Source organism: Oratosquilla oratoria, chromosome 32 (genome assembly GCF_046742065.1).
Source record: "Oratosquilla oratoria isolate Oo_2021 chromosome 32, ASM4674206v1, whole genome shotgun sequence".
In the NCBI taxonomy this organism is placed as follows: domain Eukaryota; kingdom Metazoa; phylum Arthropoda; class Malacostraca; order Stomatopoda; family Squillidae; genus Oratosquilla; species Oratosquilla oratoria.
This window is the reverse complement of record NC_134808.1, coordinates 9,219,106-9,243,420: the sequence shown is the minus strand read 5'-3', so window position 1 is coordinate 9,243,420 and position 24,315 is coordinate 9,219,106. Positions and strand designations below refer to the sequence as shown.

At 40.2% G+C, this 24,315-nt stretch overlaps 1 protein-coding gene across 5 annotated transcripts in view; it reads left to right on the top strand.

Moving 5' to 3' along the window:
* LOC143041758 (tudor domain-containing protein 7-like) overlaps nt 1–24,315 on the top strand; it is a 566,748-nt gene that overhangs the window by 176,644 nt on the left and 365,789 nt on the right. For all 5 annotated transcript variants that reach the window (XM_076213779.1, XM_076213782.1, XM_076213783.1 and 2 more), the window contains 2 exons: nt 20,274–20,441; nt 20,600–20,739. In XM_076213779.1, the coding sequence (XP_076069894.1) occupies nt 20,274–20,441; nt 20,600–20,739 (308 nt within the window). The remainder of the gene's footprint in view (nt 1–20,273; nt 20,442–20,599; nt 20,740–24,315) is intronic.

Sequence of the window (24,315 nt, the reverse complement as noted above, 5' to 3'; positions counted from 1 at the left end):
ACAATAGTTAACATGTACATTCCCCCCCCAATCATCCCCCACAGTTCCAAACACCTTCAGACCTCAATTTAGCCAACTAGCCTCAATCCCCAACCTGATCATGGGTGGTGACTTCAACGCCAAGTCGTCTGCCTGGTATATCGACAACCCTGACACAGACAGAGGGCTTGATATACAGACTCAGTTTGACTCATTGAGTATCATGAACAACACACATAATCATACACATATCCCACACCAAGCCCTCCACACTCCCTCCTCTCCTGATATCACCTTCTGCTCCCCCTGCCTAACCCCAACAACATCATGGAGAGTGGTCGGAGCCCTTGGCTCTGACCACCTTCCAATCATCATCACCACCAAAACAAGAGAAATGGAATACAGGAATACCTCGCTATACAACCAAGTAGTGTTCCCAGTTGACTAGTTGCAATGTGAAAATTTGTATATCGAGGTGTGTTTTACATGTATTTACCTAGTTGTATTTTGCGGGAAGGGGAGCTACGCTCGTGGTGTCCCGCCTTTGTATCTTGCTTTGTCTAGTTTGCTTTTAAACTCATGAATGTTTTTTGTGCACACTATTTCCTTGTCCAGTTTGTTCCAAGTATCTACCACTCCATGTGGAAAACTGTTTTTCTTCAGATCTCTTCTGTAGCTATGTTTTTTTTATTTTCTTTCCATGTCCTCTTGTGCTTCTCCTGTCCTAGTTTAACAAGTCCTCTCTATCAAGTATTTCTGTGCCTTTCATGATTCTGTAGATGGTCAGTAGGTCACCTCTCTTCTTTGCTCCAGAGTTGGTAACTCCAGTTTAGCCAATCTCTCCTCATATGATAAGTTTACAAGTGCAGGTGCCATTTTTGTTGCTGCTCTTTGGATTCTTTCTATTTTCTTTATATTCCTTTTGGTACTGGGTGACCGCAATGTCGCTGGATGGAATTGCAAATTGGATATTGAAAGAATGTATAGATGAACTAATGGACAAATTATACAAGATAATTGATTTCTCACTCAGAAGGAAAAATACCACAAGATTGGAAAAATGCAAACATCATACCAATATATAAAGGAGGAGACGAAGAAAATCCTTCAAGCTACAGACAGTAGCAGAAATATGGGAAAAGGTTAGCAGGAACAAATGGATCAAACACTGGGAAGAGAATAAAATACTAAACCCTAAACAATTTGGTTTTAGAAGTGGAAGATCATGTACCACAAACTTAATATGTTTTTACTCAAGATTAATAGAAATAATACAAGAAAGAGATGGCTGGGCAGATTGCACCTTCTTGGACTTGCAGAAGACTTTTGACAAAGTACCACATAAAAAGCTAACAAGAAAAATTGAAATAATTGGAGGAATGCAAGGTAAGCTATTGGAATGGATGAAAGATTTCTTGAGTGGGAGAAAAATGAGAGGTGGTACTTAGAGACAAGAACATGAACTGGGAAGATAAAAACATAAGAATGAAGGAGACTGCAAGAGACCATAAGGCCTACACTAGGCAGCTCCGTATCCATCACCACCTGTCACCCCCATCCATAAAGTTGTCTAATCGTTTCTTAAAACAACTGATAGTTTCAGCACTTACTACATGGTTACTAAGTTTTTTTGTCAGCCACCCTGTTAGTAAACCAATTCTTGCCTATTTCCTTTTTATATCTAAATTTGTCCAGTTTATAACCATTAATGCGAGTCCTGTCCTGTTGTTTTAACATGACCTTGTATGTATCACCCTTGTTAAAGCCTTTGATCCACTTGAACACCTCTATTAGATCACCCCGCACTCTGCATCTTTCCAGAGAGTGTAAGTTAAGGTGCCGAAGCCTCTCTTTGTAAGGCAAATTTCTGAGTCTATGTATCATTTTGGTCATTCTTCTCTGTACTGTACTTATTCTAGTGAATTGATGTCCATTCTGTAGGAAGGAGACCAAAACTGTACCACATAGTCAAGGATGGGTCTAACTATCGCTAGATAGAGTATAATAATTACCTCTGCACTTCTATTCGTTACTGTCCTAGCAATGAAACCTAATGCTCTGTTAGCTTTATTCCTGGCGCTAATACACTGTTTCCTGGTTTTATGGTCCGGACACACCAGAACTCCCAAGTCTCTCTCGCACTCAGTTTTCTCTAAAAGCGTGTTATCTAAGCTGTATCTATTTTCAGGGTTGTGTAGCCCTACGTTTAACATGCTACACTTAGAGATATTGAAGTTCATTTGCCATTTTACTGACCATGTGAATAATTTGTTAACATCATCCTGCAGAATCTGCATTGTCTCCTGACCTAATTAGGCATCCTAATTTGGTGTTGTCTGCAAACTTACTAACATCACTATTTATCCTGTCGTCTAAGTTGTGTATGTACATAATGAACAACAAGGGACCCAAAACTGAGCCATGGGGGACCCCACTAGTAACATCGCCCCACTTAGATTTTACTCCATTTATGGTGACCCACTGTTTTCTGTTAACCACTTCACTACGGGACTTAAATCTCGCGGGCAGCAGCCAATGCCAGCCGTACGACGTGTCGTAATAATACTTGCATCATAAAATATAGTCACCGCTTATATCGATCGTTCTCTTTCACCCGCGAATTTTGAAAACCACAGAGAATGGGATTCAGGGCACATTTGGGAGAATGTAAAAACACGGGCGACTACAATAAATATTATCAAGACGCCGATATGGCAGCGTCACTAATCCACTTGCTCCTCATGACGCCTACGTAGGCGGCACAGTATGGAAGGGGTTAATCCAAGCTCTAATCCATTCTAACACTTTTCTTCCTATGCCATGGGCTTTGATTTTATTTAGTAGTCTCTGGTGTGGTACCTTATCGAATGGTTTGCTAAAGACAAGGTAAATAATATCATAATTATCATTGTTATCTGATGCCTTATATACTTTAATGTAAAAGGATAGAAGATTAGTCACACATGACTTACCCTTGGAGAAACCATGCTGTGAATCACGAATTAAATTATGTCTTTCGATGTGTTCATCTGAGTCTATTTACTGTTATTGATTCAAGCATTTTTCCTATAACCGATGTTAAACTGATTGGCCTGTAGTTGCATATAGACGATCTATCTCCCTTCTTAAAAACAGGAATAACGTTTGCTAACCTCCAAGCAGTAGGCACAAAACCAGTGTCTCCTGATTTATTAAATATTTCAGTTAACTGGTCACAAATTTCAAATTTACACTCCTTTAGCATTCTCCGAAAAATTTTGTCTGGACCTGGGGATTTTGTAGCTTTAAGTCTTTCAATCTGCTTGACTACTTCTACTTTACTAATGCTGATATTAGATAGACTACTATCTTCATCCCCTCTGAAAATCGGATCGCAGTACTTTATTTAACCTCTCATTAGTAAACACTGATAGAAAATAATTGTTAAACTCCTCACTCATTTTTTCCTCCAATTCTATCATGACATTTTCATAATTTTTAATTGGTCCTATTCTTTCTTTATTTTTTGTTCTATAGAGATGAAAGAAACCCTTTGAGGTGGATCTTGATTGACTAGCGACCTTAATTTCATAATTACGTTTCGCTGTACGTGTATTCTTTTTAACCAGCTTTGCCATTTCGTTATATCTTGATCTAAGGTGTGTTACCCCATTTTTTAGTTTTACGTAAAGTCCTCTTTTCATTCTGATCTCATATTTCAATCTGTCCATCATACATTTGGGATTATTACTATTTTTCCATATTGACTTCAGGGGGATAAATGTATTTTGTGCATTAATAATTAAATCAGTTAGATTGCTATACATTTCATCTAAATCACTGACCTGTCTGTTGAGACCTCGCCCCCAAATGACCTGACCCAAGGTATGCATATTACCCTCTGTGACCCGACCTCTAGTCATGACCTGACCCCCGGTCACGCACCGAGACTCAACAATGTCTGAATCGTCCGCATGACATTTTATATTCAATTTCAAATAGGTTTTTATATTGTCAAAGTTTGCTCTCCAGAAGTCTGGTACAGGTAGTCGTTGACTGACGACCTATGTGACTTACGACTGATCAACTTTACAACCACGAGATAGTGCAATGATATTTAACATTTAATAGAGTAATAGAATTGCCATGTTTTGCCTGGCAGTGCAGTACAATTACTCCGCATGCCGTGAGACATGAGTATGATAGTTTTGGCAGGCTGCCAGCAGTGTCAGCATCCCAGCCAGCTAAATATTTTTTCATTTTGTTTGTTTGAAGTAAAACATTTCCTAATTATTAATTACATTATGTATTTTTGTATTATTATATGTTTTGCAATTAATGAAATGTAACAGTAAAACTTTTTTTTTGTGCCTAGGCTAGTTTGTTGTCGATATCAATATGTTTGGTACAATATGTAAACGAAAAGAATTTGTTTTGAAACAAAAAAATTCCTAACTTTGCCTTGTATTTTGTATTTTTATATGTTTTGCAATTAATTAACCACTTCAGTACGGGACTTAAATCTCGCGGGCAGCAGCCAATGCCAGCCGTATGACGTCACGTAATAATATTCGCATCATAAAATATAGTCGCCGCTTATATCGATCGTTCTCTCTTTCACCCGCGAATTTTGAAAACCACAGAGAATGGGATTCAGGGCGCATTTGGGAGAATGTAAAAACACAGGGGCGACTACAATAAATATAATCAAGACGCCGATATGGCAGCGTCGCGAATCCACTTGCTCCTCATGACGCCTACGTGTGCGGCACCGTATGGAAGGGGTTAAATGTCACAGTAAAACATTTTTTATGCCTAGTCTGTTGTCGATAACAATATGTTCAGTACAGCATTTTGTATTTTTATGTTTTGCGATTAATGAAATGTAACAGTAAACTTTGTTTATGCCTAGTCTGTTGTCGATAACAATATTTTCGGTACAGTACATAAACGAAATGAATGTGTTTTGAAATAAAAAAAATTCCTAATTTTGCCTTGCAATGATTTTAATGTAACCAACAAAAAAGTATTTGTAGGTCAAAGATGACAGGACTTTATTCAGTATGTGTTGGGCTAGGCTACGTTTCCTAACGAAAATGATAAAAAAATCAATGAATATTAAACAACATAGCTCAAAGATAATAAGATTTTATTCAGTATTCATATGTTTCCTAAAGAAAGTTTGATGGTAAAATAATAAAATGGTTAAAAAATACAATATTAAATATCAAAGGTCAAAAATGACAGGATTTTATTCAGTATGCTTAGGCCTAGGCTACGTTTCCCAAAGAAAATCAGATAGAATTATAAAAAGGTTAAAAAATACTATACAACATGGTTCAAAGATGCTAAGATTATTTCAGTATGCTAAATATAATACAGTCACTATCCGAGTTACGACGTACGCGAGTTACGACCACCCGTACTTACGACCACATCTAGCAGATGCCTATTATGAGTTTACTGTACATGTCTGGCAGCACAGCTCGTAAGATAGTTGTGGCAATCGGCATCGCGTACGGCAGTTATGGCAGAGATGGAAAAGTTGTTGTTGTTGTTGTCATTCCCTAGACTGTCTGTCCAAGCAGTCCCGTCTCCTCAAGGAATGCTACAGCCGAAACTGGGTTTTCCCACACATCTTTTATAGAGTGTATGTTGTGTTTCTTTTAGTGCATGATTGTGTATAATGCAGTCTTCCATTATGTGTTGTATGGTATGGGGTGAAGTGTTACATCCTGGGCAGCTGTTCACAATGCAGTCATCCAGCCTCTTCTGGTAGCTTAGAAGTGCTGGGTGGTGGCCTCACCGCAGTCTGGCCAGGTGGACTCTGTCCTTTTGTGGGAGAGAGGATTCAGAAGGGTGGATATCAGGGGGTCTGGCATGCAGCAGTGTGTTGTCTTTCAGTGTGTTAATGGAGCGGTGAGTGATATGATTATGAATATGTTTCCGGAGGCTGGTATTTGGTGGTTGTGGAGGAAGAGAAGAGAGTATCTGTGTGTGATACAGGTCTTTGGGTGTTGTTTTAATGTTTCTTGGTGTGTGTGGGTGTTTTGCTATGTAGTGTAGCAGGTGTGATGTGTTTGTGGTGGCTGCAGCAAGTGTTTGTGTGCCTCTCATGTCGAGGTGGTCCTTGACTTTAAGGACTTTTGTTTCATGGTGTAAATGGTCTGTTGGTGTTGTATTTGTGCAGTCTGTAATTGTTTTTAGGGCTTTGTTTTGTATGATTTGAAGGGTGTTGTGGTGTGTCTCACTGAGATTAGGAGCCCATGCAGGACTCGCATAATTCATCACTGAGCATATGCATTGTTTGTATATTGTTATATTAGTTTCTTTGTTTTGTCCAAATGTCGTTCCAGTGATTGACTTAAGTGCGTTAAGTCTAGGTGTGCATTTGTTTTTTATGTTTGTGATGTGTTGTTTGAAAGACATGGATGTATCGTATGTTACACCAAGAATTTTCAGTGTGTTTGTGTGTGGTATTAGAGTGTTGTTGATGTAGAGATGAGGTATGTATTTGTGTTCTATTGTCCAGTTGGTGAGAAGTGTTGCTGTAGATTTGGTTGGAGCTATTTTGAGTCTGTGATGAACCATGTGTTGAGTGTATCAAGGTATGGCTGGATTATTTCTGCAGCTTTGTTGTTGGAAAAGTTGTTATACACGTGGTTGGAAGATAATAGGCAAAGAAATGTGAGAGTGATGTTGCAAGCAGTGCAAAGTAAGGCTACAAGTTAATTTCACATGTTGAAAGAACGTGCAGGTGAAGAATACGCTTCACATGAGTTCATAGTGAGTGCTGGGTGGTTTCGTTGCTTTCAAAAGCGTTACCAGGTGCACCATGTCTTGTCGAAAGGTGAGGCTGCTAGCAGTGATGCGCCTGGAGCTAAGGCATTTGTGGAAGAGTTTGATAAATTATGGATGAAGGATATTTACGTACTTACGACCATGTCTAGCTGATGCCTATTATGAGTTTACTAATATGAATACACTATAATAAGTATTTTCTTTCTTTAACTTACCATATCATATTAACAACTAAGCAACTGAAAACAATACTGTATACAACTGTAGGAGAGAAGCCAAACACAGAGTATGGGATCTAATGTATTTAACGTTTCGCCCACCAGGGCTTCTTCAGAAATAACATAGTGGACAAACATCTGACTCCTTATATAACCTGAGCTTGTGGGGAGAAACGAACATGAAACTGGTGTTTAAAAAAAAAGAAAAAAAAAAAAAAAAGGAGAGACTGAACAACTTCACACCAGGCTTAATGACCCCCTTATGGGTCGATAGCCTTAAAAAAGTCCACTATGTTATTTCGGGAGAAGCCCTGCTGGGCGCAACGTTAAATACATTAGATCCCATACTCTGCGTTTGGCTTCTCTCCTACAGTGCTGTTGCAGTCGTTGCTGCTTTTACTCAATGCTGTATACAAAGATAAATGTACTGTACCTATATCTCACACTTAGAATGGATTGAAATGGATGAGAAAAATAGATCTTAAAATTCAGATGTATTTAGAGTACATACAACAACTGAAGAATTAAGAAAAAATTATTAAAAGGAAACTACAATTTAAAAAACTTAAATGGTAAGCAAGGTTATATTTAATACGTGTGGTGTGCATTTACCTAGTTGTATTTTACGGGAAGGGGAGCTATGCTCGTGGTGTCCCGTCTTCATATCTCATTTTATCTAAACTATTTTTAAATTCATGTATTGTTTTTGCACACACCACTTTCTCATCTAACTTGTTCCAACTGTGTATTACTCTGTGAGGAAAGCTGTTCTTTTTCAGAACTCTTCTATAGCTGTCTTTCTTGATTTTCTTTCCATGTCCTCTTGTATTTCTATCATCCCATTTTATCAGATTCTCTCTATCAATAATTTCTATGCCTTTCATGATTCTGTAAATAGCTATCAAATCTCCTCTCTCACTTCTTTGCTCTAGTGTCTGTAGTTCAAGTTTTACTAGTCTCTCTTCATATGATAGTTTTGAGAGTGTTGGTGCCAATTTTGTAATTGCTCTTTGCATTCTTTCAAGTTTTTTTTATACATTTTTTTGTACTTGGTGACCACATTGTTGCAGCATATTCCAATCTTGGTCTTATCAGAGTGATTAGAATTTTCTTCCATTTCTTCATCCAGGTATGTAAATGCCACTTTAATTGTTCTTATTAAATTTTGTGTGTGTGTGTATATACAGGTGTAGTGTATACATACAGTACCTGCATATGTATATATACTGAAATACAGTACAGTATTAAAACATTAAAAAAATAGAATAAATTATGAAAATGAAACTAAAAAGCATTGATAAACAGTAAACAGCTTGTATTTAATAGTATTCAATAGAAAAAGTTACTTAAAAATGCAACAGATTGATATCATGTATCCTAGAGTAGAACCCTCATGTCGGCCATTTTGAATAGGATCTGACTTACGACCAATCCGACTTACGACTGGTTGGTCGGAACCTATCTAGGTCGTAACTCAGATAGTGGCTGTATATATATACAGTAACAAAAATAATATCTAAAGGGTAATATGTATATATACTGTATATCTATATATATATAAAGGGTAATATATACTGTATATATATAAAGTCCGACTTGCGTCCAGATCAAGTTATGAACTGTCTGTCGGAACCGAACTCGGTTGTAAGTCGACAACTACCTTTACTTGGACGTTATTCGTACTTTTTAATTCTTCCCAAATAATATTAAATCTCATTTCTTGATGATTGCTAGAGCCTAGACTATCTCCCACTTTTACGTTATTCATTAGGTGCTCATTATTAGTTAAAACTAAGTCCAGAGTATTTACTCCTCTCGTAGGGTTAGTAGTCACTTGTTTTAGGAAATTATCCTGCACCACATCTAGGAATTTCTTTGATTCCTGATCTATTAAAGTTTCCCAGTCAATGTTTATATAATTAAAATCTCCCATGATCACAACATTTTGGTACTGGGACGCTCTATGAATTTCATGAATCAGGGGATCAGTCTGCTCAATGCTGAGGTTAGGAGGTCTGTGCAAAATGCCAATAATAACTTTCTTTTTCTTGCCTATAATCTCTACCCAAATGGATTCCGTACAGTCCTCTTCCTTAATCAAATTGTTGATAATACAGTTTATTGTATTTTTAACGAAGAGTGCTACACCTCCCCCACTCCTGCCAACCCTGTCTTTGTGAAAAAACTTGTATCCTTCTATTTTGATTCCTGGAAGGAAAGGTTCATCAGCCATGTTGATCCAGGACTCAGTAATAGCTATAATATCGAAGTTCTCTATGCATGCTTTACCTCGCAGCAAATAGTTTTTGTTAATTATGCTTCTACTATTTGTATAGTAAACTTTAAGTTTATCTTCCCTCGACGTGCTTTGGTGATTCTTTTCACAGTCCCTCTCTAAGTTGTTTCTATTGCTTAAACTATATTGTGATACTTCCCCCCCTACTCCCATATAATCTACCCAAAAAAACCTGTAGGATGCCTACTTCTTGCTCAAGGGATTCAGCAAGGAGCTGAAATCCTCTGGGCGACAAGTGCACCCTGTCCCTTGTATATAGATGGTTTCTACTCTAAAAGCGGTCCTAGTTGTCGACAAATGTCCATCCATTGGCCTTACAATTTTTTGGCAGCCTGCAATTCATTGCAGTAGCCCTGTAATGCCACATGCCTCCAACTCTATGCCTCAGAAGTATTCCACATAAAACAGGAACACCTCCCCTATTTCTAATCTTGTCTAGCGCATCCCGGAACCGCGCAAACAATTCCTCGTTCCCTAACTTACCTATATCATTGCCCCCAGCACTTAAGCAAACCACAGGGTCCCTACCTTCCCCTGCTAAACACTCTTCAATCCTATCTCTAACATCTCCTATCCCCATGCTGGGGAAACACACCTGCATCCTATGTTTCCTATCTTTATCGCAGAAAGCCCTGTCTAAGTACCTCACTTGACTGTCTCTTGTAACCAAAATCTTACCTGTGGGGAGGGATCCAGCATCTGCCCTTCCCTTCTTCTCTTGAGTTTCATTTGCTTCTTCCTGCAGATTCGCTAGAACTTGAAACGAGTTCTTGCAAGCAAGCGGGGCTGGTGAGGACTTTTTTCCATTAATCCGCATCTTGCTTTTCATTGTTTCCATCCAAGCTCATAGGTAGTTTTGTCCTCCGTATTTTGGGCCTTCGAGCGGAGAACTCAATTCTCCTCTTTCAGGCACTTTACAGCATCCTCCAAGGCTTCAGTTCTACTAAGTAGAGATTGTAACACAACCACTCGCCATATCACTAACTGAAGCAGCTACCCGGATGATCTCACCTGAGTGATGACTACTGCTCAACTGATAAGTGGCGTCCCACAGTGCTCTGTAATGGCTCCCTTAATGTTTGCCATATATATAATTGATATAGATGAAGGAGGGAAATATGGAAATACGGTCAGAAGTGTGACGTGAACTTTAACATTAAGAAATGCAGAACAATGGAATTTTGAAAAAGCAAAAATAGAATATTGGGTCAATATAAAATTGGTACAAAGGAAGTAAAAAAAGTCGACTCAGAAAGGGACCTTGGAGTAATTGTCTCAAGTGACATGACACCTGATAAATATGTCATCAAACTAGTTGGAAAGAATTTTAACTTGTTAAGATCAATGAAAGTGGCCTTTGACTCTTTGGATGAAGAAATGGTAAAGAAAATATTAATTACACTGATAAGACCTAAATTGGAGTATGTTGCGACACTATGGGCACCTAGTACAAAAAAAGAAAGAAAAGAAAAATCAAAGGGCAGTGATAAAAATGGCACCTACACTCTCAAATTTGACCTATGAACAAAGATTGGATAAATTACATCTATCAACACTGGAACAGAGAAGAGAAAGAGGCGATTTGCTGACTACAGAATTATGAAAGGGATGGAAGTTCTTGATAGAGATGACTTATTAAAATGGGAGAGAAGAGAAACAAGAGGACATAAGAAGAAGGTTAAGAAGGACAGTTACAGAAGAGATTTGAAAAAGAATAGCTTCCCAGATAGAGTGATTGATGTCTGGAACAAGCTAAACGGGGAAACAGTGAGTGCCAAAACTATACAAGATTTGAAGAACAAACTGGATGTGGAAAGATACAAAAGCAGGTCACTATGAGCATAGCTCTTGTCCCATAAAATACAACTAGATAAATACACACACTACAAAAAAGATATAATAGACAAATGCAAGAATCATCCTAAACTCTTTTATAGATATGTAAATGATAGATTAAAAGACAAACATGAAATAGTGAAACTGCGTGAAGGAGATAAAGAATATTTAGATGACATAGAAATGGCTGAAGTTATGATCATACATTTCAGGTCTGTTTTTACAATTGAGAGATCACAAATTTGGGAAGATGGACAATGAAAAAGATCCCCCAAAATGAAGGAAATAAAGGTAACACAGTAAGAAATAACAGATCAAATAAAAAAAACCTAGATGTTAGGAAATCACATGGATCGGATGGAATTGCAAATTGGATATTGAAAGTGTAAGATGAACTAAAGGACAAATTATACAAGATAATTGATATCTCACTCAAAGAAGGAAAGATAAAACAAGATTGGAATAATGCAAACATCATACCAATATATAAAGGAGGAAACAAAGAAAATCCTACAAACTACAGTGTCAGAATCTATCACCAGCTGTGTAGATTCTTGACTGTCCATTCTGGTCATTCTCCCTTCCTCTACCCTTCGTGCTTCGGAGTTTGAGTTTCGGAGTTTTGAAGCTTCAGAGTTTCCAAGTCTTGGTATTTAATGCTTCAGAGTTTCGAACTTCAATTACGCAAATTGGTGATACTCTCGCAAACCACTCAGTTTCTTCAAACTGTAATTGATATATTACTTAATCAGTTGTTTATGTATGTATAATTCAGCCAAATTTTACGAGTCACAAGTGATCTGTGACACTCGCCCACACAAAAAGATATTGCTCCACGCAATGTCTAACCAATTACTTCAGTGATAATTACATAGAGACACTGATATGTAATTGAATTGAAATTTAACTGCACAACTATAATATCCCATAACAATAAGTACAATTACTACACTTTTTACGTCTTTCTCGAGCAGTCGGGACATCAGGTCAGCTCCAACATTTGCATTTCCTTTGATATACCGGATGACCACGTTGAACTGCTGGAGATACAATGCCCACCTCATGATTCGGGCATTGGTGTTCTTGGAGGTCCTGAGGCTCGAAAGAGGCAAGTGATCAGTCTCTAAAATAAATTTATCTCCGTAGAGGAAATAGTAATACTTTTTGATGCCCTCTACAACTGCAAGCAACTCCTTTTCCACCGTACTATAGTTCAACTCCGCTGGCTTCAGCTTCCTACTATGATAACCAACAGGAAAAATATCCCCATCCTTTTCTTGCATCAGGATAGCTCCAATGCCTTCTTGGGATGCATCGGTCCGGAGGATGAAAGGCTGGTTGAAGTCCGGTAGTTGAAGTATCGGCTCCTTGCAGAGGAGGTTCTTAAGCGTTGTAAACGCTTCCTCCTGTTCAGGCCTCCATGTCAACTTGTTAGGAGCATTCCTGTTGAAAAGCTCTGTAAGTGGCAAGACGAGGACAGCAAAATTCGGAATGAACCTGCGGTAGTAGCCCTCAAGTACCAAGAACGATTGGACCTGTTTCTTCGTGGTCGGCCGAGATGCATTCTTGATCTTTATAATCTTACTATCCTGGCATCCACATTGTCCTTCGCCTAAGGTATGTCCCAGGAACTGTACTTCCTTTTGGAAAAGTTCGCATTTGGATGGCTTGACTGTCATATTCACTGAACTAAGTCTCGAAAGTACCTTCTCCAGGATCTCCAGATGTTCCTTGAAGGTAGAAGAGTGGATGAGTATATCGTCCACAAAAGCTTCCATTCCATGGATGCCGTGCAGAACTTGTTGCATGTCACGGTTAAAAACTGCTGGGGAGTTGGTAAGTCCAAAAGGTAGTACTTTGAACTGGTAAAGTCCGTTGGGTGTTGCGACTGCCGTGACCTGTTTGCTTCTCTCCTCCAGCGGAATCTGGAAGAATCCTTTCGCCAAATCCATCTTTGAAAAGATTTTGGAGTTGGCGGCCTTTGCAAATATTTCCTGCTGATCACTCATTGGCTCTGCATCCACCTGGGTTACTGCATTTACTCCGCGGTAATCTCCACAGATTCGTACACCTCCATCCTTCTTGCGTACAATGACTATAAGACTGCATTTGGGAGACGATGACTTCTCTATGATGCCTGCAGCTTCCATGTTGTCTATCTCCTTCTTGACTGCATCCACCAGACAAATGGGTATTGGGTATGGCTTCAATCTGACTGGTACTCTGCTCGTCAGCCGCATTTCGTGGCAATCCACCTTGGTGACTCCAGGCTTATCAGAGAACACTGCAGAATGTCGCTGGAGAATAGAATTTACACGTCTCTTCTGCTCTGGACCAAGCCTCGGAGGTACTTGCACATCCTCCACCGTTTCGCCTTGGATAGCTTCTGGGGTAAGGGGTGCGCAGTCTGTCAATTCCTCAACCTCTGGTACAACCACGGCAGCAGAGACCATCTACGACTGCTTAAACTGGCCTTCGACAAGCTGCCGAACATGTAACTTGAGGTGTGTAATATTTCTTCAGCATATTGATGTGGAACCTCTTTTGGTCTGGTCCCACTTGCACCAAGTAGTTCAAGGGGACCCCCCGCCCAAAATCTTTTTTTCTGAAGGATCTTGCTGATTTTTTCTGTGTGATATCTAGGTCTGAGGAAACCTTCACAGCATGAGTTTTATTCAGATCTGACGAGTAGTTTTAATAAAAAACCTAAAAAATACCATATTTTTGGGCTTTCAAATCCTATCTCCTCTTACAATTTTTATTCGATGTCTTTCATTTTACAGCAAAAGAATCTTCTATATATATATAAAAACAAAATAGAAAGCTTTTTTTAATATCTTTGTTTAATGCCGAGAAAAAACAAAATATTATAGAAAAAACGCAAAATTTTGACTGACACGTTATTAAAAAAGATTTAACATATGCAAAAAAACTCTATTTCATTTTTTGTCATTTATCTAGCTATTAATAGAGACCTCATATGCAAAAATTGGTTGAAAATTGAGGGAGGAGATAGACTTTGAGTATCAAAAACTTAAGTTTTTCAGAAATGAGTGTTAAAGTTTTTTTTTCCTTAGTTTGACTAAATTTTACATTGGACCTCCTAAGACCCATTGAAAACAGGTTCCATTGTATTTTCATGATGATTTTGCATCTTTCAAGTAACTCAGGCACTTTGTACCCTCCTACAGTGTAGGATATTATTCACTCAAAGTGAGGGTCTCATAAGCCGCCACCTCACTCTTTGTCGCAAAGTTTGAGTTCTTGGTCTAGAATGACCTAGCAAGGTAGTCTGATTGCTGGGATTCAGCTCTCTTTCTTTTCTTGGGTTACCTTTCTGGTGTTGGAACAGGCTCTTGCTGCATCAGGGACATCACTGTGAGGTTTGAGACTCTAAACCCAAGGTGTTGCAACAAGGAGGCATCCTTGTAGCCACTTGTTAGCAAACAGTTGTTTGCGTAGAGACAACTTGTCTGATATAGGTGTAGAGGACAGAGGATCAGGTGCTGAGGATGTGGATGTAGATGGAAGGGAGAGAGCTGCTGGAGGGAGTACTAGTGGTGGTGGCGGAGGTGGTGATAACAAAGTTGATGCTGGGGTTCTTTCTTTCTCCCCTTGAGTTGCTAATGTAGACGTTCTTATCTTCTGCAAGTGTGCCTTTTGTTTGGATAGCTTAGGCATGGCTAATATCTTCAAATATCTCTTCACTGAAAAATAGATGCGAATTTCACATGGCAAATTAGTGAATGTGGCAAGCTAACGTGTACATGTCCTTTACTTTGTAAGGCTCAGGCCACTGCCAGTCATGCAGGGTGAACTTCCTCACACCACATACTCACGTGCATGCCGGACGTAAGAGAATACTTTATGAGTGCATCAAATGCAAAAAACTAGAGTAAAATATGGTCAAAACGTATGTAAACAATGGTCGTGCACAGCATGTGGCCGCCGGGGGGAGGGAGGGTAGGCCCTTTAAGCCCTTTAAAAATGGCGGTACGATAAAAACACTTTACCAGCATCTAGAGCAAGATCCCTACTATGTATTTATGCAATAAAAAAAAAAAAAAAATCGAATTTTTCTTAAATCTGGGGGCGGGGGGTCCCCTCAAGTCACTTGAGATGTTTGACTACTTCAAAAGATCCTTGCCATTGCGACAGCAACTTGTTGTGTGCAGTGGGTAGAAGGAGGAGCCACTGGTCTCCTTCCTCGAGGATCCTCAGCTTAGTTTTCTTGTCGTAGTACGCCTTCTGAACTTCCTTAGCTTTCAGTAGCTCTTGCTTTGCTACTTCACAGGTCTCTCGTAGTCGTTCGGCCAAGTCCAGCACATATGCATAAGTTGTCTTCACTGTGGGGTCAGGCTTTTCTTCGTCCCAGAGTTCTCGCAGTACTTGCAGAGGACCACGAACTGACCTGCCGTAGACTAACTCAAATGGCGAGAACTGTAGTGAAGCTTGGGGTACTTCACGGTAGGGGAATAGTAGAGGGGCGATAAAACGTGGCCATTCCTTAGGTTGCTCTGCTGCCATCCGCTTCAGCATCTTCTTGAGGGTGCCATTGAAATGCTCACAGAGCCCGTTGCACATGGGGTGGGAAGGGGTAGTCCTGAGCCCTTTTACAGCCAGTAGCCTCAGCAACTCTTCCATCATGACTGAAGTGAACTGGCTCCCCCGGTCGGACAACACTTGCTTAGGAATGCCCACACGAAAAAAGATTTCGAACATTGCTTCGGCGACAGTTATGGTTTCAATATTGCAAAGGGGTACTGCTTCAGGCCATCTCGTCGCGAAGTCCACGCAGGTAAGGATGTATTTGGCTCCGTCAGCTGCCCTTAGAATGATAGGTCCAACGATGTCCACAGCCACTCACTGGAATGGCTCAGAGATTAGAGGCAATGGTCCGAGTGGTGCAGGCTTCACTCGGCCGCGATCTGTTGTCTTCTGACATACGTCACATGACCTCACCATCCTCACTATCTCTCTGCCTATCCCAGGCCAGAAAAATTGAGACTGAATTCTATCCTGAGTTTTCTGTACTCCCATGTGTCCACCTAGTGCAGCATGATGACCCAGCTTAAACACTGCCAGGCAGTACTTCTCTGGAACAATGAACTGTAGTCTCGAGTCCCCGCTTGGATACACCGTACTGCGATAAAGTCTTCCCCTTTTCTTAAGGAATCTGGTTTCTGTTCCCCGAGAAGTTCTGCAATGTCCCTCTAGAACCTTCTTATGAACCATGGCAAGTGTGGGATTGGTCGTTTGCTTGGCAACTACGTCCTCACTATTTGCAAGATCTGAAACAGATGAAAGTATCAAAGGTTTTACCTGGTTGGTTGCTCTGGCTGCTCCTCTGGTAACCGCCGCTGCACAGGTTTGGGTGGTGGCTTCGTGTGAGCAAAAGTTCTTGGGTCCAGGAATGTTTCCAATAACCAAGTCTGCTACCACCTCCTCCATGACTGCAGCGATGACTCATCCAGTGTAGAAAGGACTAACCACTTCAACCGTAGCTAAGGGGCAGTTCACCCGAGTCCTGTTGATAAGACTCACGGTTACAGAATTTCCGGTGTAACTGTCAGGCCATACAAGCCTCTCCTTGACACAACACCCCGTCGATCCGTTGTCCCCTAAGACTTCTGTGGTGACACCATTTACCTTGCCAGGCTGAACCAGGAGCCCTGTACCTCTGAGACTAGAACTCAATGCAGCTGACAAGTACACGTGTTGGGGAGTTGACACGGAACCGGCGGTAACACACTCTTCTTGTGGAGTAACCTTTGGGGAAAATTCCTCAGGAGCTCCTCCGTGGTGTACTGCTGCTGCAGCGTGCTGATTCTTCTGACCCTTGTGACCTTTCCAGCCACCTTGAGAGTAGGGCTGGTTCCTCACTTGCTGTGGTTGGCTCTGAGGAAAAAAGGATGGAGTAAATCTTTGTGGTTTCGACTGCTGTGGAGATGACTGTGGTAACTTAATGTGGTGTTGGGCTTGCGTGTTAGACCATTGTGGTGTCTGAGAATGTACAGGTGGAGGCAACTTCTTGTGAAGTTGCTTCCTCGTGTGGTACCCGTAAGCCGCGAAGTGTGCGTCGGCCAGGTCAGTCATTTGCTGGAGGTCCTTGACTTTCTGTGTCTTGAATTTAGCCACCAGCTCCATGGGACACGACTTTTCCAGCTGGGTGCGCAGCATCAAGTCACGCAGACCCTCGACAGTCTGCGGAGTCTTGTCCTTTTCTATCCAATGGTCCAAGTAACTCTTCAATCGAGCACAGAACTGGGCTACCGTCTCCTTGTCCTGCAATATAGCTCGCTGATATTGGTCACGCGCATCCTCCAGTGTCTTACCATAAGCTAGAAGTAATGCCTTCTTCATACCTTCATAATCCCGCATTGAGGAGTCAAGACGGTGGATGATGTCGAGAGGCTTCCCGTCGAAGAGGTTCATAAACTCAACCTTCTTAACATCTTCGCTCAATTTGTACATAGTCGCCACCATCTGGAACCTGTCAATAAAAGACTCAATCGCTTGACCTACCTTATACTTTGGAATGTTGAGCTGGTGTGTAGAGAACTGGGTGTGAACAACAGGGTTGACACCTGGCGAGCTGGTACCATCGGTCTGAGGTTGGGAAAGTTTGAGTTGTAGCATCTCCTTCTCATGCAGCCGTTTCTCCTTTTCATGTTCCCACTTTAGTTTCTCGAACTCTCGTTCCTGCGCTCTGTCGTCTCGAAGTTGCTGTTGCCGTTTACGGACGTACTCTCGGATTTCCTCAGTATCCGTATACCCCAGGGTTGCCGCCTCACTCGTCAGTTCCTGCACGGACATGGCTCTCACACTTCTGTAATTAACTTTCAAGGTTACAATAAAAGTTTTACTGCCAGAGTGTGAATAACGCACAAGAAGGCCCCACGTTGGGCGCCATTTATGTCAGAATCTTTCACCAGCTGTGTTGATTTTTGACTGTCCATTCTGGTCATTCTCCCTTCCTCTACCCTTCGCGCTTCGGAGTTTGAGTTTCGAAGTTTCAGAGTTTTGAAGCTTCAGAGTTTCCAAGTCTTGGTATTTGATGCTTCAGAGTTTCGAACTTCAATTACGCAAATTGGTGATACTCTCGCAAACCACTCAGTTTCTTCAAACTGTAATTGATATATTAGTTAATCAGTTGTTTATGTACCAGTATGTATAATTCAGCCAAATTTTACGAGTCACAAGTGATCTGTGACATACAGACCAGTATCCCTTACAAGCACAGTAGCAAAAATATTGGAAAAGGTTAGCAGGAACAAATGGATCAAACACTGGGAAGAGAATAAAATACTAAACCCTAAACAATTTGGTTTTAGAAGTGGAAGATCATGTACCACAAACTTAATATGTTTTTTCTCATGATTAATAGAAATAATACAAGAGATGGCTGGGCAGATTGCACCTTCTTGGACTTGCAGAAGGCTTTTGACAAAGCATCTCATAAAAAGCTAATAAGAAAAATTTACACACTAGGTTATCTATAATTGAAGCACTGTTGTGTCATTCCATGAATATTCGTATTTGACGACCATGGGTGTGCATGAAGGAGTGATTGTGCTGACAGCACAGTATGGAGCAGAAACATGGAACATTAGAGAAGAAGAGTTAAAATGTGTTTGAGATGAAATACCTGAGAAGTATGGTAGGGGTTACTTGGCTGGATAGATTGAGAAACTTGGGAGAAAGGGTTGATGAAAATATTTGGGATGGTTTGGACACATGGAAAGAATAAAGGAAAAAAGATTATTTTTTAAAAGAGGTGTGTAAAGAATGAACATAAGGGGGCAACCAAGGATAAGATGGATGGATGGATGGGGTAAAGGGGCATTGAGAAAGAGGGGAATGTCTGTTGAGGAAGGAAGGGAGAAGACAGAAAATAGAAGTGGAGAGTTGTGTGGATGATGCTGTGATGCATGGAAGGGAGTGGGTGGGGGATGGGGGGGATGAGGGACTATGTGTGAATGATATTTTGACACAGTCCAAAGGGATTTCTCCCTGTCTTCTCTTTTTCTGCATGAGGGAACAGATGGGGGGGTCGCCGATTAAATGAAGCAGCCTAGCTGTGAATGTGTTGTCTTGCTACATATCTTCTGACCCAAGGTAGTGGGCGAGATGCAGGGGTGATCTGTCATCCAGGAGGAGCCAAAATAAGAGAAAAGGAGGGGGGTGAATGGGAGTGGAGTATGTGGGGATGGATTGGGTGGGAGTGGATTTTATGTCTGTTTTTGGCTACCTCTCTTTTAAGGTGGAAAAAGCCATTGGCATATGTATATATATATATATGTTGAGGAAGGATGGGAGAGGACAGAAGACAGGGGTGAATGGAGAATGGTTGTATATGGATGATGGTGTGATGCATGAGGTGGAATGGGTGGGGGGATGGGGGGTGAGGTAGTATGTGTGAGCAACTTTTGACGCAGCCCGAAGGGATTTCTCCCCATCTTCTTCTTTATGCATGGGGGGGCGGAGAGGGGGGGTCGCCGATTTAATGAAGCGGCCTTGCTGTGGATGTGCTGTGTCTTGTGACACTGCTTCTGACCCAGGGCAGTGGACAAAGTGCAAGGATGACCTGTCATCCAGGAGGTGCTAAGATGAGAAGGAGGGTGGAGGGGTGTGGAGTGTATTCAGGGATGGAATGGGTGGGAATGATTTTATGCCTTTTTCTTTTTGGCTACTTCCCTTGTAAGGGGGAAAAAGCCTTGGTATATATATATGTATGTACCTATTTTTATTTTATGGGAAGAGAGCTATGCTTGTAGTGACCTGCTTTTGTATCTTTCAACATCCAGTTTGATCTTAAATTCTTGTATAGTTTTTGCACTCGCTGTTTCCTCGTTCAGTTTATTCCAGATATCTACCACTCTGTGTGGGAAGCTATTCTTTTTCAGATTGCTTCTGTAACCATCCTTTTTAAGTTTCTTCTCATGTTCTCTTGTTATTATGTGTTAATTTAACATGGTTAAAGTATATTAAGTTTACAATTATTGCAAGCTTAATGGATACACAAAGGTTTTTCATCTTGTTGCACTACTTTTCTTGTTAACAGGAACTGAACTGGTTTGTATCACCAGAATAAATTTGTTTATTTATTAATTTATTTACCTATTTATTCTTTAGTAATGATAAGTATTTCTCTTTCTTGCCAGTTGATAAGCTCCCAGAGTAATGGGGTATGGTGGCAGCATGTGAAAGAGAAGTATGAGGCAGCTTATCAAGAGACTCTACCATATGACTGGTGCCAGAAGGTTGTTCATCAGAAACCGTGCTTGTTGGATGTAAACAATCCTAAGGAAGGTTTATGGATAGTGAATGCTGTAAGCTCCATAAGAAGATATATGTTACAGTTCTTTTAGGACATTGGAACAGTTGTCAGTATATAGATGATTTATTGTGAGATTTCATTATGAACTTAATTTTGTTGATGAATGTTTTAATAAGTACTTTGTTTTTCTCACTTTTTTCAATATGCTAGAATCATTCAGAACAAGAATCACCAACATTGTTTGAGGATACATCTCAGTCTCTACTTAATACAGAAGATGATGGCTCTCCAGTTCCAAGAATCAACTTAGCACCTGTTCATTTATCTACCTCAAATAATTCAAGTCCCAGGTCAGATGTAGTAAATTTGTAATATAATTAGGATTGATTTTGTATTTTTCTTACTTCATGTTTCACTGACTGGAAATGACCTGTTCCACCATATGAGGTATAACTCATATGCCCTGTCATAAGCCTTATGTTAGATTTTTATTTTCTTCCCCCCATCAAGAATCGTAGCCTTTTCTTGTGGACCTTGTTTATTTCTACCTTTTCATACTTCCTTTGTCTATACCGTATTTTTCGGACCAAAAGGCGCTTCGTACCATAAGGCGCACCCGTAATTTGCTATTCCCCGTCCTTACATAAGGCGCACCTGACCATAAGACGCATCTGGTTAGGTAGGTCAAACACCACCAGAGGCGCCACCGTCGATGACGAGCACAATAGCGCTTTATTTTATGCGCACGCCATGCAAACGGCCAAATTTACATACCGCGGGAAATTTCATTTATACAAATGTTATGCGAGTGTATTTACTACGATCATAGTAAATTTCAAACAATTACATCATCAGTTACATGTCGGTACATAAAAACATAAGATAAACATGGCGGCTTGCATTCAGCAGTAAATCGAAAATTGGTTTATGTTTCAGTGTAAAAAATGAGCTAAATAAATTCAGTGTATTGGCAACTGACCAAAATGAACGAAAACTACTAGTCTCGCGGATTATTCTAATACCAAAATAAAGGCAGCGTGTTACAGAAGAGCTGAGAAATCGGTGGTACTAATTATTATTATTATTATTATTATTATTATTATTTTTTTTTTTTTTTTTCTATCGGGTTGGATTATCGGATAACATCAACGTCCATCCCGCCACCTTATCTATGATCACTGGTGGTATGAATCAAACTTCACTCTATTAAGTTTCTTACTATTATGTTATTAGTGTAATAGACTTATAGTTGAATTATTTGAACTATTTTCTTTAAAATATGTGATTTTCATGTAATATGATCAAAGAGAAGTTACGTTTTTATCCTCCGTAATATTACGGACCACAGCTACGATTCGTCCTGCCCGCTATCTATGATCATTGGTGGTATGGATCAAGCTACACTATTAAGTTTGTTACTGTTGTGTTATTAGTGTAATAGATTGCATATAGTTGAATTATTCAAACTATTTTCTTTAAATTGTGTGATTTTCATGTAATTTGACGGTATTCGTAGCTGTGGTGGGTAATTTTACAGAGGATAAAAATGTAATTCTTTGATTAAATTACATGGAAATCACACATTCTAAAGAAAATAGGTCAAATAATGCAACCATATGCTAAATTCTTATATAAAATTGTGCCTGTCAGTAAAAACCGTCATTGTTTACGTTTGATCGGCGATTAGTCAGACCGCACGTTTCGGCCTGATTTTCCCTTCAAAATGCAATATCTAGAGAACTAGGACAGCTAGATGGATAATTCAAATTGCATTGTACTCATAGCGACTTTCTGCATCCCATGAGAACTACTTCAGCTCAAATATCAGGAATTCCATTTTCATGTTAACCTAGCTAACCTGGTCTCGTCATCGGATAATCATGCAAATGTGAGTGCATTCAGAACTGAACATTTTTGTTGTTGAATGAGAAAAATCGGTTGGGATTTAGCAAAATTACAAAAATAAATGATATATTTTTTATTTTGGTCAGTGAAATCAGACCACCTCCATGGACGGTCTGCCCTGCCAATACCCCTATAAAACAACAAACATGTTACGGGAATTGTGGGGAATAAAACCAATAGTAGCAGTTTATTCCCGGAATTCTCTATTCACTTAAAACACAAGATTACAAATGAAGGTAAATTTTTAGTTTCGACCATTGGCGCAATATAGCAATAGAAAATTAATTATTAATTTTGTAAATTATAATGTATCAACGTAATATGCAATTTTGTGAGCGGAAAAAAGAAAAGAAAATGCTGAAACGTATTTCGTAAGTAACAAAGTCGTGTAGGACGAATGGTACGCCATGTTTGTTGTTGTTGTTGTTGTCGTTCCCTAGACTGTCTGTCCGAGCAGTCCCGTCTCCCCAAGGAAGGCCACAGCCGAAACTGGGTTTTCCCACAAATCCTTTATAGAGTGTATGTTGTGTTGTTTGCGTGCATGATTGTGTATAATGCAGTCTTCCATTATGTGTTGTATGGTATGGGGTGAAGTGTTACATCCTGGGCAGCTGTTCACAACACGGTCGTCCAGCCTCTTCTGGTAGCTTAGAAGTGCTGGGTGGTGACCGCATCGCAGTCTGGCCAAGTGGACTCTGTCCTTTCGTGGGAGAGAGGATTCAGAAGGGTGGATATCAGGGGGTCTGGCATGCAGCAGTGTGTTGTCTTTCAGTGTGTTAATGGAGCGGTGAGTGATATGATTATGAATATGTTTCCGGAGGCTGGTATTTGGTGGTTGTGGAGGAAGAGAAGAGAGTATCTGTGCGTAATAAAGGTCTTTGGGTGTAGTTTTAATGTTTCTTGGTGTGTGTGGGTGTTCTGCTATGTAGTGTAGCGGGTGTGATGTGTTTGTGGTGGCTGCAGCAAGTGTTTGTGTGCCTCTCATGTCGAGGTGGTCCTTGACTTTGAGGACTTTTGTTTCATGGTGTAAATGGTCTGTAGGTGATGTATTTGTGCAGCCTGTAATTGTTTTTAGGGCTTTGTTTTGTATGATTTGAAGGGTGTTGTGGTGTGTGGTGTCTCACTGAGATTAGGAGCCCATGCAGGACTCGCATAATTCATCACTGAGCGTATGCATTGTTTGTATATTGTTATATTAGTTTCTTTGTTTTGTCCAAATGTTGTTCCTGTGATTGACTTAAGTGCGTTAAGTCTAGGTGTGCATTTGTTTTTTATGTTTGTGAGGTGTTGTTTGAAAGATATGGATGTATCGTATGTTACACCAAGAATTTTCGGTGTGTTTGTGTGTGGTATTAGAGTGTTGTTGATGTAGAGATGAGGTATGTATTTGTGTTCTTTTGTCCAGTTGGTGAGAAGTGTTGCTGTAGATTTGGTTGGAGCTATTTTGAGTCTGTTTGTGATGAACCATGTGTTGAGTGTGTCAAGGTAAGGCTGGATTATTTCTGCAGCTTTGTCTGTGTTACGATGTGTGCATGTGATTGTTATGTCGTCTGCGTAGGAAGAAATTTGTATTTCTGAGGTGTCTGGCGTGGGTAAGTCATGCATGTATAGATTAAATAATGTGGGGGATAGAACTGAGCCCTGTGGTACTCCGTTCTTAATGTTTCTGATGTGCGATGATTGGCCATTATATGACACATGAGCATTCCTGCCTGCCAGATAATTGGCCAGCCATCTTTTGGTGTTATTGTGCATGTCTGTGTTATATATTTTATTTGTTAGGTTGTGGCGGGGGATAGCATCAAAAGCTTTACTAATGTCCAATGTTATAAGAAGTGTTCTGTGGTGGGGCCTATCTGAATTGATGCCATCAAAAATTCTTTGTGTGAGGTTTGTCAGAAGAGTGTTTGTGGAGTGTAGTGGCCTAAAGCCGTGTTGTGAGTCAGCAAGGGGAATATATGGTGTGACAAGTTTAAGTATTAGGCGTTCAATGACTTTAGAGGGGGTGCAGAGAAGTGGGA